The 18,120-nt window shown below is 41.5% G+C and overlaps 1 protein-coding gene across 1 annotated transcript in view; it reads left to right on the plus strand.

The window, feature by feature from the left end:
* The window catches only part of pnp4b (purine nucleoside phosphorylase 4b), a gene marked incomplete at both ends in the record, with an annotated part of 45,831 nt that overhangs the window by 13,280 nt on the left and 14,431 nt on the right, over positions 1 to 18,120 (plus strand). Inside the window, one exon of the mRNA XM_084052394.1 lies at positions 6,527 to 6,630. Within this exon, the coding sequence (XP_083908520.1) occupies positions 6,527 to 6,630 (104 nt within the window). The remainder of the gene's footprint in view (positions 1 to 6,526; positions 6,631 to 18,120) is intronic.

Consider the following 18,120-nt stretch of genomic DNA (forward strand, 5'->3'; position numbering starts at 1 on the left):
CTCCAGGCTCTACCCCCTTTTGACCTCCAACCTCATTGTGAGCTTGGAGGTCCATTCAGCTGTTCTTATCACTGATGAACAAAACCTCCGAACTCCATTTTTTGTTTAGTGTTTTAATCGGCTCTATGCACAGCAGCCATATTGGACAGAAATTGGGCCCCTTCCTTGCTTCCTTCACAGGTGTTACCAATGACAATAATGAAGGCTCTGTTCCATTTAGTGTAGCACAGTGGTTCTCAAACTTTTTAATTTCAAGGACCCCCATAACTCTGAGTGTAAAAATGGAACCAAATGGACCCGGGAGGGTCCATTTGGTTCCATTTGTACACTCTCAGAGTTACACCCTCTCAAGGAACCATGAGGGTCCCTGGACCACACTTTGAGACCCACTAGCAGGGCCGCATTAACCGCGGAACTTAGTGGAACTGGCGTTCCACGGCCCGCAGCCTGCAGGGCCCAGTGAGAATTGTGTATTTAATTTTTGTGTATTTAAAGAAAAAATGTTGATTTATATTGGTTAAATAGAACCGAATTCGACCAAATTAGACCCGAATTAGACCCGAATTAGACCGAATTAGACCCGAAAAAAATTGTGCGCGTGCATGTGCGTGAAATTACGCGACTGGGAGGGCCTTTGATTTTGTGGTGTTCCACGGCCCTGAGGGGTCTTAATGCGGCCCTGCCCACTAGTATTTCTAGTGAGCCAACATGCACAATATCAGCACCCTGACTCTGTTTGACCAGAATGGAACAGAGCCTTCATTAGTATCATTGGTAACACCTGTGAAGGAAGTAGGAAGAGGCCCAATTTTTCTCCAAAATGGCTGCTGTGCATAGAGCCTATTGCCTGAAAAATGAACATGTTGGAGTTAGCTGGTTTCTGCCCGACAGCAGAGCTATACTTTGTTGACCAGGGTCCTCCAGGGGTCTGTACTTGGTACCCTCCTTTACCTCCTCTATATATATCAAATATCTTCGCCAAAAAAAGTACATCTACAAAATGTTTGCCTATGTTTTCCGAATGTTTGTTATTATGGCATGCCCAGAATATGGATGCTAGGGTTCATGTGGTTAATGGACAAGGCTAAACTGATAAGCAGTGGACGCATCTCATCTGTCTGCTTATCACCACTCTGCCCTTCTGCCGTTTATATGGTGAATGGTCTATTCATTCCAAGCAATTACAGTATACCGTAACTTTTTCAATGAAATTACATTTCTGACAACTTCTCTGAACTCTATTTTAGAGACAAATAATAAGAGCCTAAGAGGAGAAGATGCCCCCCACACACATCATATCGTCTCCATTTTTCAACTTTAAAAAAATATATATATATATAAATCAGTGCTATTGAACGCCCTTTACGTCTGTGTGTGGGGTTTACAAATATTTAACCAATGGAAAGTATTAAAAAGCGCTTCTGACTAAACCTCCGAACTCCATTGGATCCTCAAAACTGTCGTTAAAACCACCTGAGCTGTAGTTGGGTAAAGTGATGATAATATAAGGACACATTCAAATATCTGACAATGTATAAAGTCACCGTACCGACTTTGATGAGGCAGTATTATGTTGTTCATTTCCGCAAAAGTTAATATTTTGGACTTAGGCTAGTTTCTGCCAGACAGCAGAGATATTTAGATTTGTTTGTTTTACAAATCGACACCGGGTCTATTTCACGAAAGCGGAATTAAATTATCCTGGTTTAAAAGGCAAATCCAGGTTTGACAAGCCTGCGCTGTTCAGCCCGGTTTATTCAGTTCCACGAACGCCAAGCCTGGCTGAGAAGGAGCGGCTTTGTCGAGCTAGGATCGTTAAACCAGGCTGAATGTCAGTTCACATATTCCTATAAAAGACCATGAAAGTCGATAGCAGAATCCTTGAACTTGACCAATCATGGAGCCCAAAACCAGAGCGGCGTTCTTCTCTGTGGCTGAACAGCAGCACTGCAGCAGTTCATGGAATCATACAAGGAAGTCAAATGTATAATAAGCCAGAAAGGAAACACTGCCGCAATAAATAGATCCAGGGAGAAAGCGTTGCAAAGTATTGCCGACAAATTAAATGCACAAGTCCTCCAAAAATATGCGATTCATTTATATACAAGTCCATATAGAATTCAGTTAGGCTTAAACATGAGGAGTTTAAGTGAATATTGGAATCATAATTATAAACACTTAGAATAATTTTCTAATTTCTAAAATCGAAGATCTACAAGTGAAAAGCTTGCCTTTCCCATGGATGCCAATGCCATGTAGTTATTATTTAGTCACAAGTTCTCTACTTTTCATTGGTTAAACAGACGGACTTATCCACTTTAACTTTCAAATGTTTACCTTTTCCAAAAGTAGTGAAAATAGCCAACCATATGAGCTCATAGCTTTTACACACGCACGCCGCACGCACGCACGCACGCACGCACACACGCACGCACGTACGCACGCATGCACGCACGCACGCACACACGCACGCACGCACACACACACACACTAGTGGGTCACACTACTCTCTGATACTGTATATATCTCAGTACATGGTTTGTGCCTGGCAGAAACATTATATGATAACAGCCAAGCAGTTACAGTGGCAAAGTCATGATAATTATTTAGGATTTCTGCATGTCACACAGTGTTGTACGGCTAATGTACAAGTTGATACATTATAGCCTGCATGAAAATGAGCCAGGAATGAATAACTAGCATCCATGAATAAAATATGAAGGTGTGGATAAAAATAGGCGGTAATATCTGCCTAGGGGAATTATATGCTGATGAAGGTGATGATGATGATGATGATGATGATGATGATGATGATGATGTCGTCCACTGGACACGTTGAAATATTGAGTGTACTGATGGTGAACCCCTTGTGGAGCTGTTAGGACACACAGTATATTATGCACACACTCACACGTAAATATTTAGGAAGTACAAACCCATAGACTTAAATATTCACAGACGTGAATTCATACACACACACACACACACACACGCACGCACACACACGCACGCACACACACACACACGCGTGTGTGTATTTGTATCACTATACTTGTGAGGACCAAATGTCCCCATAAGTATAGTAGACTATCAATTTTATTCCCGGTCCTCACAAGAATAGATATATCTTTTTTAACTTAAAACAAGCATTTTTTCGAGATACGTTCACAATTAGACAACTATACAGGTTGGGGTAAGGGCTAGGATTAGGCATTAAGAGGTTAGTTTTTGAGGTTAGGGTTAGAGTTTTCACTATTTTATACTCGCGTGGCGATGTCACACACCGAAGAATAGTGGCGCTGCAACGCATTGTGAGCTTGTACACTACTGTTTTTCAGCTGTTGTTTGGCTCTTTTCAGCCATTTACAATGCCGTCCTAAAAGTTAGATATCCTCTCAAGTATAGCAATACAAAACTGTGTGTGTGTGTGTGTGTGTGTGTGTGTGTGTGTGTGTGTGTGTGTGTGTGTGTGTGTGTGTGTGTGTGTGTGTGTGTGTGTGTGTGTGTGTGTGTGTGTGTGCGTGCGTGCGTGCGTGCGTGCGTGCGTGCGTGCGTGCGTGCGTGCGTGCGTGCGTGCGTGCGTGCGTGTGCGTCCGCTCGTGCGTACTTGGAAAACAGATGCAACTCTCATTAGAGCAGCTGTCGCCTGTCAGAATATCATCAATTGACATCACAATGTTTCTCATTACCTGGGGGTCAAACCATTATAAGCTGGTATTAAATTATCATTATCATTATTGTTCCCTCAAAAGTACCTCTAAGCCTGAGGGAGGCAGCGCGCCTGCCCAGACGTTGGCTTTTGTATTTTTTATCTCACTGTCGTTGTCAATAAAAGTAAAGTTTCTGGCACTGAAGCTGAAAAAAAGTATGTCCGACAATTACAAGTGGAGATGGATATTAAATCCCCTTGATATGAGGGGACATACTGCCACCCAGTTTCCCCCCTTTTTTCTCCTCTGTAAATACACGGTAGCTATGTGTGTTTTTTTATGTTAATGAGTTAGTATTTTATGCTCTGTTGATGAATTGAAGACACATAGGACCACAATGGAAGTCCCCAGGACTTTTTTGTCTTATCCTTTTAATGTTTAGTGTTATTGTACTTCCGGACAGGTGTGGTGTGCGTAGCACTTCTCTGACCTCAGGAAATCCTTGGAAATACACTGAATCTGTGTGCAGGAAAACCAAGCAAATCCTTTAAGTTATTTGCCGTCTTAGATCTTTTGGTGCAAGTAGACAGATGTTTATCCACTTCTGTGATTGTGAGTGTTCTTCGGTACTGTAGTTACACTGGTATGGCTGCTTGTCCGATATGTGCTTCTGGGGGGTCCCTGCAACAACATATTTTGAGATGGGTCATTCATGTAATTTTGGGGGTCCTTGACATGGAAAAGTTGGAGCACCACTGATATAGCAACACATACTGTTATAGGATTTAGAAAAAAACATTAGATATGTATTGGGCCGCGGACCCCCATCTCAAAATGTTTTGTTCCAGGGACCCCCATGAAGCAAAGATTTGAGTTACAAACGTTTGCTTTAAAACATGTAAATGTTCAAAGATTTGCACACATTTTCAAGATTTTTCAAAAATAGCAGATCTACAAGCTCATAGTGCGGCACTCGGTGCCGCGCTATGAGCTTGTAGATCTGCTTTTTTTTAATAGCCCAAAGAAATCTTAAAATGACACAGATATTGAATGGGTTAAAGTCACAGCTGCTGTAACAACTGAACAGAGAGAGACTCTACATAACAGCAGGCTATACTGAGGTTGGCAAGGAATATCACTAGACATGTTTTGAATGGTAATATAAGTTGCTACCTTCAAAAAAAGGAGATATGACGTTCCAAAATTCAATAAGGTCAGTCCTTTGTCCATCAGTCGATTTTGAGGCTAAATTTAGAGTCTGGCCAAGGGTAAGCAGAACAATGAAGGACATCATTGCTCTTGTGTTCATGTTTTTATGTATGTAATTTCATTTGTTTTGTTTTTTGGGGGGGTTATGTCAAATGTGTGTATTATGTGTTGCATACAAGGCTACTTGTCTCAAGACACATTTCAGTGAAAGCTGATAATAAAGTACTAAAGCTGATAATAAAGTACTATCGTATCGTTAGCCTCGTAGCATTATTGCCTAACTCATATTTGTAAGGTTTTCAGGAGAGACAAAAAAAACAAAAAAAAACTAATTTTTCCTCAGTTGACTTTCCAAGTCATGTTTATCTGCCTTTATTTATATCTGCCCAACTCTACTCTCCTAACACTGCTGATTCAGCCTATCAGAATGCTTGTTACATTCAAAATCATTTCCGTCATTCATTTTCAAAATAAAATCACTTTCTGCCTAAGTCATTTTGGAATGTAACAAGCATTCTGATTGGCTTATAGGACATATGCAATAAGGCACAATGATGCAGCAGTGTTAGGAGAGTAGAGCTAGGCAAAAATGTAAATTTGACAAACTAGTGAGTTAGGCAATTATGCTATGAGGCTAACGATACCGTATTCTATCGTATCGTAGTCCCCGTCATTGTTAACCCTTACAAATAGTCATTGTCATTGACGGGTGGAAACCGTGTACGTCCCAAACCGTTCCTTTTTTATTATTATGACTAGCACTGAGCGCACTGGCCAATACAAACTAATAGGCGAGTGCGCTCCGGTGCGCAATTAAGGGATATTTCACTTTAAAAAAAAAATGTGGGTCATTTTATCATCTACTCATGCTTTTGTGTAGCCTGATTATCAGACTGAAGCTGCGTGGAGCTTCAGTCTGAAATTGGCTCCAGTGTCGGGGATTACAAGGGGGAGGGGATTAGAAATTCCCTAAACCAATCCTAAGGGATCCCCACGCCCACCTCCGCCTCTCATTGGACAACGCATTTTGTACCGGAGAAGTCTTAGGTTCACATTTACAACTCCAGACCAAGAGACAGTCCACTCAGAGAGTGGGCGGGGTCTATGGTATGGAACCAGGCTAGCTTTTGTGAGCACCCCGGACAGTTTTTAAGTTGCTTAATTCAGTATTTAGATATTTGATATTAATTTTATTTTACTTCAAACTCCATTTTAACCATGTTAGATTCATCGGAATCACCCATCCTTGGTTCTGGTGACTGATATTGTCCTTCTAATACGTGAGGAGATCGTGTTTTTTCAATTACTTTTTTCATTTATTTGTAATAAATATTTTTGAAAATGAAAACAATTAAATACAAGAAAAAAAAATTAAAAAAGTAATCGAAAAAGCATGGCCCCCTCACATATTAGGAGGGCAGGATGAGTCACCAGAACCAAGGACGGGTGTTTTTGATGAATCTAACATGTTACAAATGGAGTTTGACGTTATAATGAGTTTGTAGGCAGGGGGGGGTCTGATAAAATGAATATCAAATATCTAAATACTGAATCAAGCAATTTAAAAACTGTCTGGGGGGCTCACAAAAGCCTGAGTAGACGATAAAATGACCCAACATTTTTTTTTAAAAGTGAAATATCCCTTTAATATGTGTGTGGCGTAACAGTTGCAGGTCATGAGGGCTGTCTGGTGTTCGGGACCTTGAAGGAAAAGTCCTGTGTGTTCATGCAGGGACGCTTCCACCTGTACGAAGGTTACTCCCTCTGTAAGGTAGGACCCCTCATTGTTCATTTGTCCATCTGTAACTCTGAGCAGTGGTGGAAAAAGTAGATGTTTTATTTAAGTAAAAGTCTCAATAGGCTCTATGCACAGCAGCCATATTATCACTTCCTTCACAGGTGTTACCAATGATACTAATGAAGGCTCTGTTCCATTAAGTGTAGCACAGTGGTTTCCACGACCCCCTTAACTCTGAGAGTGTACAAATGGAACCAAATGGATCTGTACACTCTCAGAGTTACACACCTGTAAGGGGCCATTTGGAAGCCCATGAGGGTCCCTGGACCCCAACTGGCAACTGTAGACCCACTGGTCTACAGTTGCCAGTGCCACAGAGTGGCACAGAGTGTTTCCAATGAGCCAACATGCACAACATCAGCACCCTGACTCTGTTTGACCAGAATGGAACAGAGCCTTCATTGGTAACACCTGTGAATGTCTTCATAATATGGCTGCTGTGAATACTGCAATGTAGAAATACTCTGTTACAAGTAAAAGTCTTGAATTCAAAATGTACTTGAGTAAAAGTACAAAAGTTTTGGTATCAAAATGTACTTGTAGAAAGTACTCATCATGCAGAATGTCCCATTTCACAAAGTTTTCTAATGTATGAAACGCATACAAATCTTTTGAAAATAGCAGATCTACAAGCACACAATGCGTCGCATCGCGGTGCATTGTGAGCTTGTAGATCGGCTATTTTCAAATGGACGAAATGTACATAGGGCTGAAGTGGGTAAAGAGGTTCGTAGGGTGTGTCTACGTAGGAGGTGTGCCTCTTTACTTTCCTGACTGTGCCCTGGGTTGGCTCCCACAGCGTGCGTTTTCTTGCTACCAGGCGTCCGTATAGACGGATTTCCGCGCGACGTCATCACAGAGCAGAATGCGCAATCTGCGCATGCCTGGGGGAAACGAATTGTTGCGCCGTTCACTCTGTTGTTATATTCGGGAGTTAGCTAGCCATAATTCTGCTATTATAGGCATAATAGGCATTATGCTGCTATTATATACAAACAGATCCAACTTCCAACAAATCATTTTTATTGAGTAAACAAGGTATTACAAACTGCATAATTTAATCTACTTTCATTAAACCCAGTGAAGATCATTTCTTTTATGAATGGACATTTGACCAGAGCTGCTGCGGGTAATGGCGCCCTCTATAGGCTTAGTTGGCTTACCCCCTCCTCTGCGCGGTCATATCCTCTCAATGTTTACAAACATGAAACCCGTCTATATAGGTCTGTGTTCCTCCCATGCAGTGGTGGAAAGTAACTGAGTACATTTACTCAAGTTCTGTACTTAACTTATTTTACTTCTACTCCACTACGTCTCAGAGGCAAATATTGTATTTTTACTCCATTACAATTATTTAAAAACTTTAGTTACTAATTACTTTTTTTGTTTTGGATTATTATTACAAAATCTACATTAACCACTTCAGCCCTACAGTATACAGTCTGGCTATTTGAAAATAGCCAATTTACAAGCTCACAATGCGTCGCGATGCAACACATTGTGAGCTTGTAGATCTGATATTTTCCAAAGATTTTTCTACGTTTTAAAACTTGTGAAATGGGACATTCTGCAATATGAGTACTTTCCACTTTTGTACTTTAAGTATATTTTGATACCAATACTTTTGTACTTTTACTCAAGTAAATTTAGAATTCTGGACTTTGACTTGTAACGGAGTAATCTACATTGCAGTATTGATACTTTTACTTAAGTAAAACATTTGAGTACTTTTTCCATCACTGAATCAAGTACCATTCATAGCATTGTCCAATGTATTTCACTGCTGAGTGTCCATGCATGTCTGGGCCACATACCGCAGCACTGACTCAAGTCAATTCACGTTTACTTGTAGAGCACGATTAAGAACTAGCGTTTTGATCCAAGGTGATTTCCAGTCAAGGGAAGACTACATCAAAACATTACAGAATTCAGAGAGAGCTCAAAACATGATAAGGGCGCGCTCCCACCGCACTTTTATTGTACCTCTGGGGCAGAATCTGCCAATGCTTTGTCAATGCAAATGCGTGGATTCTTGGAAAAAATCTGCAAGACCAGGAATCCACGCATTTGCATTGACAAAGCATTGGCAGATTCCGCCCCAGAGGTAAAAAAAAAGTGCGGTGGGAGCGCGCCCTAAGACACAAATACCCCCAAATACTAAAAACACAGGACACATTTATGGAAGCAAACACATTAAAACAATTATCAAAACTCCACTGTAGCCACGGACAGTGTCACGTTATAGTGTTGTGAGCTTGTAGGTCTGCTATTTTTTTGCAATTTTCCTGACCTTGTTGAATCTTGCCCCTCACTAATCCACATAACGATTAAAAAACAACAACTATACAACTGATACAAACTAATCCAAAACTAAGTCCTTCCACAAAATAAAAACGAAGCCAAATCCGCTTTAAAAACTATAATTAAAACTAAGCTGAAATTGAAAGCAAAGTCAAAACGAAACAAAAATAAAGAAAATAAAGGGTAAAAGTCTGGAATAAAAAATGTACTTGAGTAAAAGTAAAGTACCAAAAGTAAAAGTACTAAAGTGTTTGAAAATAGCCGATCTACAAGCTCACAACGCGTCGCGATGCGACGCGTTGTGAGCTTGTAGATTGGCTATTTTCAAATAGCCTAGGTATAGAATAGGGCTAAAGTGGTTAATGTATGTTTTATAACGTAATAATGTATATCCGCAAAGTAACTAGTAACTAAAGTTCTCAAATAATTGGAGTGGAGTAAAAGTACAATATTTGCCTCTGAGATGCAGTGGAGTAGAAGTAAAAGTATAGACAATTGGGAAACACTCCAGTAAAGCAAAAGCACCTCAAAATTTGACTTAAATACAGCACTTGAGTAAATGTACTTTGTTACTTTACACCACTGCAGCCATGGTAACCTTGCACGGTGAGTGATTATGGCGGAGCGGGTCGCAGTCGTGTGAATGGTACAGTGAATGAAACTCCAACCTGTTCATGTAGAATAACAGCCGTGTGGTAATGCTTTCATCAGTCACATTGCTGCTGCTGTCTTCCTGTGGGTCATCTAGGATATCGCCCATGTCGGTCCGGAAACCTCGCATCTCCAATATTTCAACTTTGTACGTTTTTTTTGTAAAACAACGCCCTATACTTTCATCACACAAGAGCGTCGCGCAGAAGTAGTGAAACTAGCCGATCTACAAGCTCACAATGCGTCGCAGCGCGGCTTGTAGATCTACAATTTCCATTATTTTCAAATGTGTTTAAAGCTGCACTATAACTTTTCTACCCTGGATTCGAACCTGGTTATCTGCGCACATACTGAGATTTGTTTTACCGTTGAGCTAATAGAGCCGGCCTGCTTGCTCTGGGGATAAATGTAATCGTGACCATCAGGTCAAAATTTGTGTCAGACCCCGTGTCTAGGTGAGACCTGACCTTTGACACCATCTAAATGTCTCAATAGAAGAGCAGGGAGACAAAATACAACCACCCCAATTGTTTAAGTCATACTGTGTTAACATACTCTACCATACAGATTGGACACAATTACATTTTATTAATTTAAAAAAAGTTACATAGTGCTGCTTTAAGATAGTAATACAAAAGGAAAGGTATTGGACATACAGGGTTTCCACCCGACAGCGAGGATATGGGAACTGTGCTCCTTTGCTCTTTTAAGCACCATGAATGTCTCTTTGTGTTATTGCCGCCATAAATATATTTACCCTCTGTTGCTTATAGTGTCTACTTCCTCATTGTGTAACCTTCACACACCTCGCACGCGCACGCACGCAGTGGTGGCTTATCCAACGGGCTTGAGGTGCTGAAGCACAGGGCACCAACCTTTGGGAGGGGGGCACCAAACGGCGTAAAAAAAGAAAAAACAGCGAAAAACGCAGTGCAGCCCCCACCCCGTTGACAAAACCGTCCCGGGGGGCACCCAACCACGTCGGCGCTGCACACCCCCCCCCCCGTTGACAAAACGCTGCCGGGGGGGCACCAAATCGAGTCCAAGCACCGGCCACCACGAAGGGTTAATCCGCCCCTGTACGCACGCACATAGAGAGCAGATATGCTGCAGTGTTAGTCCCTGGTGTGTGTGGTTTTGTTTTCATTGAAATGTGAACAATGAAGATACTGGCTGTTCTCTTGGAACACTGTGCCAGGACAGTATGAGGTTCCCGGTTTAAAACCACCAAGGAATTTATACTGTACAATACAATCTCTTAGCAGATTTAGAAGCTCACAAGGCAGCGTGTTGCGACGCGTTGTGTGAGCTTGTAAATCTTCTATCTTTGGTCAGTTCCCAGTACAACAGTAGCAGACTGTGGTTGTACTGGCCAAAATGCTGGAATTGTTTTCAATACAACTTTTTTCAATCTTTTGAAATAATATATATATATTCTTTAAAAAAAAAAAAAAATAATAATAATAATAATAATAATAATATTTACTCGTGATTTATTTTACTTGTGACCCCAAAAAATTGAAATTATCGGTATCACAATGGGGGAAAAAAATTCAAAGAAAAAGAACTGTGACAATATAATTTTGTATGTTATATTATCAATACAATCTTTATGTTTTGTCAATTATTTGCGGGCCCACCAGTGATTACTATCACAATAATACAGAGCTTTAACTTTTTAAACTAAAAACTTTTTTATTTTCAGCAGAAATATATTACTCACCCCAACTTTAAATAAACGGTTGTAGTAAAGAATGCTAAGCCTCTGTGGATTTCAGGACTGTCAAGGTCAAGCGCGCTCTAGAGAGACTGCTGCTCTGGCCCATTAACTTTATCTATAACCATCAGGGAGGCTGGCCTGGGATCTGCCAGCCCAGGCTGAAGGCCATGGATTTTAATTTATACTTTCATAGTATATTCAGATGTATTTTAATACAGAGAGAGAGATGCAGCCTGCTGTTGTAACCACATGGGGATGAGACGCACTGACTGTGAACAAGCGGAAACACCTCCATATGCCGGTCCAATGTGATATAACGTGATGTCATTTTTGAAATTATAGGATATAGTAGAAGGTGAGAGAGTGCTGGTTAGGTTCATTTGAATAAAATACAACATTTTGGGGGCACATTTTGATATTTTCACAAACATTAAAAAATAACAAAAATAGACAATCTACAAGCTCACACCCTCTCAGTTTTCCTACTGTCTGGCTCTCTTACACTGTCGCCCTCTCAGCCTTCTGTCTGTCTCTCCTATGCTGTCGCCCTCTCAGCTTTCATACTCTGCCTATCCCCTACATTGTCGCCCTCTCAACTTTCTGTCTGCCTCTCCTGCACAGTCTCTCTCTCTCTCTCTCTGCTTTCTTAATGAGGTGGTGTCATGGTTTTGCACTTTTTCTGTTTTTCATGTGTCTATGAGGTTGATAGAACTTCATTAAGCCCCCTGGTGGTGTTTTTATGGTGTTTTATGTCTTCTCTGACTATTTTGAGTTTCTACCTGGAGGCTGAAACCTTAAGGGTCAAACGTGCCAATAGAGAAACAGCGCTTTAGTGACATAGTAAAAACATACCCTCCCCCTCATTATCATAACACAACAGGTGTGGGCATGAGGAGGAGGAGGGACTAGGACAGGTGGGTGGTGCTAAGGTGAGAACCAGGTATACTTAATGAACTGGAGGCATGTCCACATAAAAACATAATTTTAACAATTTCTGTACACCTTTTGGAAAAAAAATCTTCCTCCTAGTATAACCATAATACCTGATGATTATGTTTTAGGGGGGGAAAAATCACTGAAAATCACGGCACCCCGTCTTTAATGTCTCTTTTACACTGCACTCACTATCTGAGTACCAGCGGCGTACACAGACTGCACCCTCCCACCACGGGCCAATTTACTCAGTCCTTCGTGCCGGTAGCCATGAAGCTTTACGATAAACCCGCTGCAAGGCGTTCTGTCTGGTTTGTGGAATAATGACAAATGTCACCCTTGCTCAAAGTCCCCTTACTCACACTTTGACATTATGTGTTCGCCTAGCTTATCATGTTTTAATCTTCTTATCTTTTTTTTTTCAACCTTATCTTTTTTTTCCTTTTTTTTTTTATCTGTCTGGCTATATTTCTTATCTGTTCTTCTGTTTTTATGAGTAACTGCCATGGGGACTGAATTTACCTTGCGGGCTCAAAAAAGGTCTGTCTGTCTGTCTGTCTGTCTGTCTGTCTGTCTGTCTGTCTCTCTGTCTGTCTCTCTGTCTCTCTGTCTCTCTGTCTCTCTCTGTCTCTCTCTGTCTCTCTCTGTCTCTCTCTCTCTCTCTCTATCCATCCATCTATCAGCTTCCGATCTGTCTCTCCTGCTCTGTCTACCACTCAGCTGTCCCAGCGTCTCAATAATTATTTGATCATCTGTCATGAGCGTCACTCTCTTTTGTATTTGTGAGTCTGTGAAGATGAATGGCATTGATCGCCGTCTCTGTCCATCTGTCCAGCCATCTGTGGATCGTCTTCTGTTTTAGTCCAGGGAACATTGACTCACACACCTCTCTCCCCTCTCTCCATGTCAACCCTAAGTCAGTGGTGGAAAGTACAGTACAGTAAAGTACATTTACTCAAGTTCTGTACTCAAGTTCTGTAACTTCACTTGAGCATTTCCATTTTCCAATAGGTGTATTATTATATTTGTCAATTAAAAAATAACAGATCTACGTCTACTTTATTTGTGTAAGATGTGAGTTTGAAAAAGTACTTTTACTTTGGTACCATAAGTATGTTTTGATGCCAATCGTTTTTCTACATTGCAATAGAAATACTGAAAATCCTTTTTGCCTCTCCCGGCTCTCTGTCAGCCGTTGTGGTGTGAAAGTGGAGGTGGAATGTGATTGGCCCCCGTGCTCTGATGTCCTGGGGGAATTATTTAGCTGACGCACAACACCATCGACCTGTCCATCTCAGGACGAATGTGGTGTCCATGGAAGTGTGTGTGTGTGTGTGTGTGTGTGTGTGGGGTGGGGGGGGACGACGACAACGACTTTCCTTAATTGCTTCCGTGACAACATGACAGCGTTACGTGTCATGACAGCAAGCTCCACCCCCCTCAGGGACAAGACTTACGTGGACTTAGCTTATTGCAGGCACTCCCTCACTGAACAACACCAGTGGTGGACACTAACTAAGTGCGTTTACTTGAGTACTGTACTTAAGCACATTTTTGGAGTATTTTGTTTTTGTCTCGTCTGTGTGCATGGACTGGCAGAGACAACTGGGTAGACAGCCCGGTCTGGCGGGGACCTGCGCTCAGAGGTTTGTTTTTTGTACCTTTGACTCCATTACATTTCTAGGAAGGCACTCTTGGGAACAAAACTTTGTCACAAATGTATTATGAATTAACCACTTAAGCCCTATTTCAAAGAGTAAAACATAATCTATAAAGCTCACAAAGCATCACAGCGCGACACATTGTGAGCTTATAGTTCTGTTAATTTTCATTATTTCGGAACATTTCGGAATTTTTTGAATACTTGAGTACTATTTACGTGAGTATACTTTGTCCACCACTGCACGACAACAAGCTCCACCCCCCTGAGGGGCAAGACTTAATGTGGACTTATCTTGTGTCAGGCAATCCCTCACTGAACAGTGATGCACACTGTTTCACACTCACTGTCAGCGTTTGATTTGTTAAAGAAAACAGAGGAGAGGACATTTTGGTAACACTTGCTATGCATCCCATGTCTATAATGCTTTTAAAAATATGTATAAATGCATTATAATCTACTCACAACAATGGATAATAATTACATAATGCTTAATAATCACTGTTATAATGCATTATAGTGTGCTTATAGATCACTATAGGTGGTAATTGGGTGCTTTATTAAGAAAACATATAACATTCAATGTATGCAAGAACAACACAACATGTTTCTGCCTATACGCCTTCAGGAATGTAATGATTTTACTGTACTTTATTGTATTCCCTATACCCTTTAAAGCACAATCTAAATGTCTCAATAGATGAGCAGGGAGACAAAATACAAGAACCCCAGTTGTATACGTTATATTGTATTAACATACTCTTCCATACAGATTGGACAAAATCACATGTTATTCATTGAAAAGAAGTTACATAGTGCCTCTTTAAGTCAACTCTATAAGCAGAGTTTCAAGGCTACACCAGCCCTTTAGAGCAGTGGTCCACAAACATTTTCATGTCAGGGACCCCTAAATTGTTTTTGGCCATGCCCCCAACATAAAACATGTTGTGCCAGGGACGATGGCATAAGAGACGATTTTGTCCATATTTTGGCAAGATTTGTCAACAATTTTAGAAAATATCCTTCCTGGGGACCCCCTGGAACCCTGTCAATGACCCCATGGGGGTCCCTGAGCCCCACGTTGAGGAACCAGAGGTGCTTGCCAAAAATGTTAAAACAGATTTAAAAAAAAAAAAGAAGACTCAAAGAGCCACCATACTTGTAGCTTCCAATGCAAAAATGTATTTTATTTATGACAAGGAGAACATTAAAGCATGGCTGCCATCTTCAGGTCAGGGACTCAAACTGTGTTTGGCAGCAAGTCCCTGTAGAGACAAGAGGCTGTCTGGAATGCAGGGCCATGAGAAGTTATCGCTGTCAAGTGGAAACCTTGTACGTCCTATAAACCAGCCGTCTTCAACGTTTTTCAGGCCAAGGACCCCCTAGCTGAGAGAGAGATGAAGCAGGGACCCCCTCTATATCGTATAACATTGTGTTTCAGATGAAACCTATTTTTTTTTACTTGCTCGGTCTGCTCTTTTTTCCCTCTACACCTATGCCTCTTTGCCAAAAATAGCAGATCTACAAGGCGAGGCGTTGTGAGCTTGTAGGTCTGCTATTTTTGGCTTAAGTTCTCCTCAGAATAGGGATGCGAGGGTTCAAGTGGTAAATGTCAATTAAAAAAAAGTCACATCACACAAAGATGAACCTGTAATCCAATGGATCCAATGTAGTTATTAGTCACAGACACACTTCACCACTTTCACTTTAAGTACATGAATACATAAATAAACAATAGCAGAGAAATTGCAGATCTACAAGCTATTGTCTTTTGCAACGTTTGCATGACACCCTCGCATGACAAAGCGGGGCATTCATCTATTAAAAAAAAAAGGTTGAAACGTGGTAGATACGCGGTTTCTGCCCCGACAGCAATGATATGTGTTATCAGCACTGTGAAACACTGTCAATGCAGCTCCTAAAGTATAGAAATGGACCCATTAGGCTGGTAAATGAAGTCGTGCACGATGCACCGGGCCTGTTGTCTGACTTACTACACCATAACATATGGTAATATGATCGTATCGTTGCTGTCGGGCAGAAACCTCTTATCTCCATATGTTAACTTTTCGTGTTGAATGGCCTACTTGATCATATTACAGCGTCACACAAAAGCGCCAAAAGTAGCATATCTGGGGGGCACGGTGGCGCTGTCGGCAGTGCTGTCGCCTCACAGCTAGAAAGTCCTGGGTTTGAGTCCCGCCGGGGACGCTGTGGACGCTGTGGGTGCTGGGGGCGTGTTCGCTCCTCCTCGCAGTGGTGGAAAAAGTACTCAGATGTTTTACTTAAGTAAAAGTATCAATACTGCAATGTAGAAGTACTCCGTTACAAGTAATAGTCCGTAACTAAAAATGTACTTGTAGTAAAAGTACAAAAGTATTGGTATCAAAATGAACTTAAAGTACCAAATGCGACGCGTTGTGAGCTTGTAGATCGGCTATTTTCAAATAGCCTAGGTATAACATAGGGCTAAAGTGGTTAATGTATGTTTTATAATGTAATAATTTATATCTGCAAAGTAACTAGTAACTAAAGTTTTCAAATAATTGTAGTGGAGTAAAAGTACAATATTTGCCTCTGAGATGTAGTGGAGTAGTAGTAGAAGTAGCCTATAGACAATTGGAAATTCTCCAGTAAAGTAAAAGTAACTCAAAATTGTACTTAAGTACAGTTCTTGAGTAAATGTACTTAGTTACTTTACACCACTGCCTCCTCGTCATCAGTGCCCATGCCCTAGGTGGGGTTGGTGAAAGGGCCTTTCTGTGTGGAGCTTGCATGTTCTCCCCGTGTCCCCTAGGGTAGGTACCCTAACAATACATGCAGTAATCCTGGTCTCTATACTGCCTCCCTTACCGGGGAAACTCCCCCCTGTCAGGTGATAAGAAGGGAGAGAGAAGCCTGATGATGGCCAAATGATGGCCGAAACGTTGTGTCGTGGATCCATGTGCATGTTTTAATTAATAAATAAGTGCACTGATGGAGCAAATGGCTGTGTGCGGTCCCTCTTATTCTCTACAGTAAATTTACTTGAACCTGGCACCAGCACTGGGAAGGATGTGCTCAACACTACAGCATTTTTAAGGTGATAAGAAGGGGCCTGCTCACTCCTCATGCGTTGAGGTTTCTGCCTGACATCAATGATAGTGTACGTAAAACAGATCTCGTATCTCAATGCGATCACAGTATAAAAAAAAAGGTAAAACAAAAGAAAAAACCTTGTTACAGTGTTACAGTGTTCACCAGACAAATCAATAGTGGTTAAATGTATTCTGAGCCACATGACACCGATCCAGCTGTGTTCCCTGTCTCGCTGTCCTGTCAAAACATCTGTCTCTGCTTCACTTCATCTTTGTCCCAATGATGCTCTCAGCAAAGAGCAAGACTGGGCACGACACACACACACACACACACACACACACACACACACACACACACACACACACACACACACACACACACACACGTGCGTGCGTGTGTGTGTGTGTGTGTGTGTGTGTCTCTCTCTCTCTCTCTCTCTCTCTCTCTCTCTCTCTCTCTCTCTCTCTCTCTCTCTCTCTCTCTGAGCTCTGTGAGCTTGGTCTCCTACTGAGTCTCCTACTGAATTATTATAGGCTCAGGAATGTGACACAAACTAAATAATCTTCATAAATTCAAGGCTTCATGGGGTGTGTAATTGATAGAAAATAAGCCTTTTTTTTTTTGCGTGAACTACTCCTTTAAGTGGTTCCATTTTGGGGAGCAGCCATAGCTGAGTGGGTAGAGAAGCCGTCTGGGAAACAGAAGGTCCCCGGTTCATTACTCCGGCCCTGGTCTGTGTGTCAACGTGTCCCTGAGCAAGACACCGTTAACCTCTAACTGCTCCCAGAGCGCTGCATTAATAATTAAGATGGGTAGATGTGGTAAATATAATGACAAATTTCACGGATGTGACACAATAGGCTCTATGCACAGCAGCCATATTGTGAAGACATTCACAGGTGTTACCAATGATACTAATGAAGGCTCTGTTCCATTCTTGGTCAAACAGAGTCAGGGTGTTGATATTGTGCATGTTGGCTCACTGGAAACACTCTGCTACACCAGTGGGTCTAAAATGGAGGTACAGGGACCCCCATGTGGCCCCTCACGGGTTTGTAACTCTGAGAGTGTACAAATGGAACCAAATGGACCCGTCATTTGGTTCCATTTGTACACTCTC

The sequence above is a fragment of the Gymnoscopelus microlampas genome (genome assembly GCF_963454915.1).
Source record: "Gymnoscopelus microlampas genome assembly, chromosome: 3".
Lineage (NCBI taxonomy): Eukaryota > Metazoa > Chordata > Actinopteri > Myctophiformes > Myctophidae > Gymnoscopelus > Gymnoscopelus microlampas.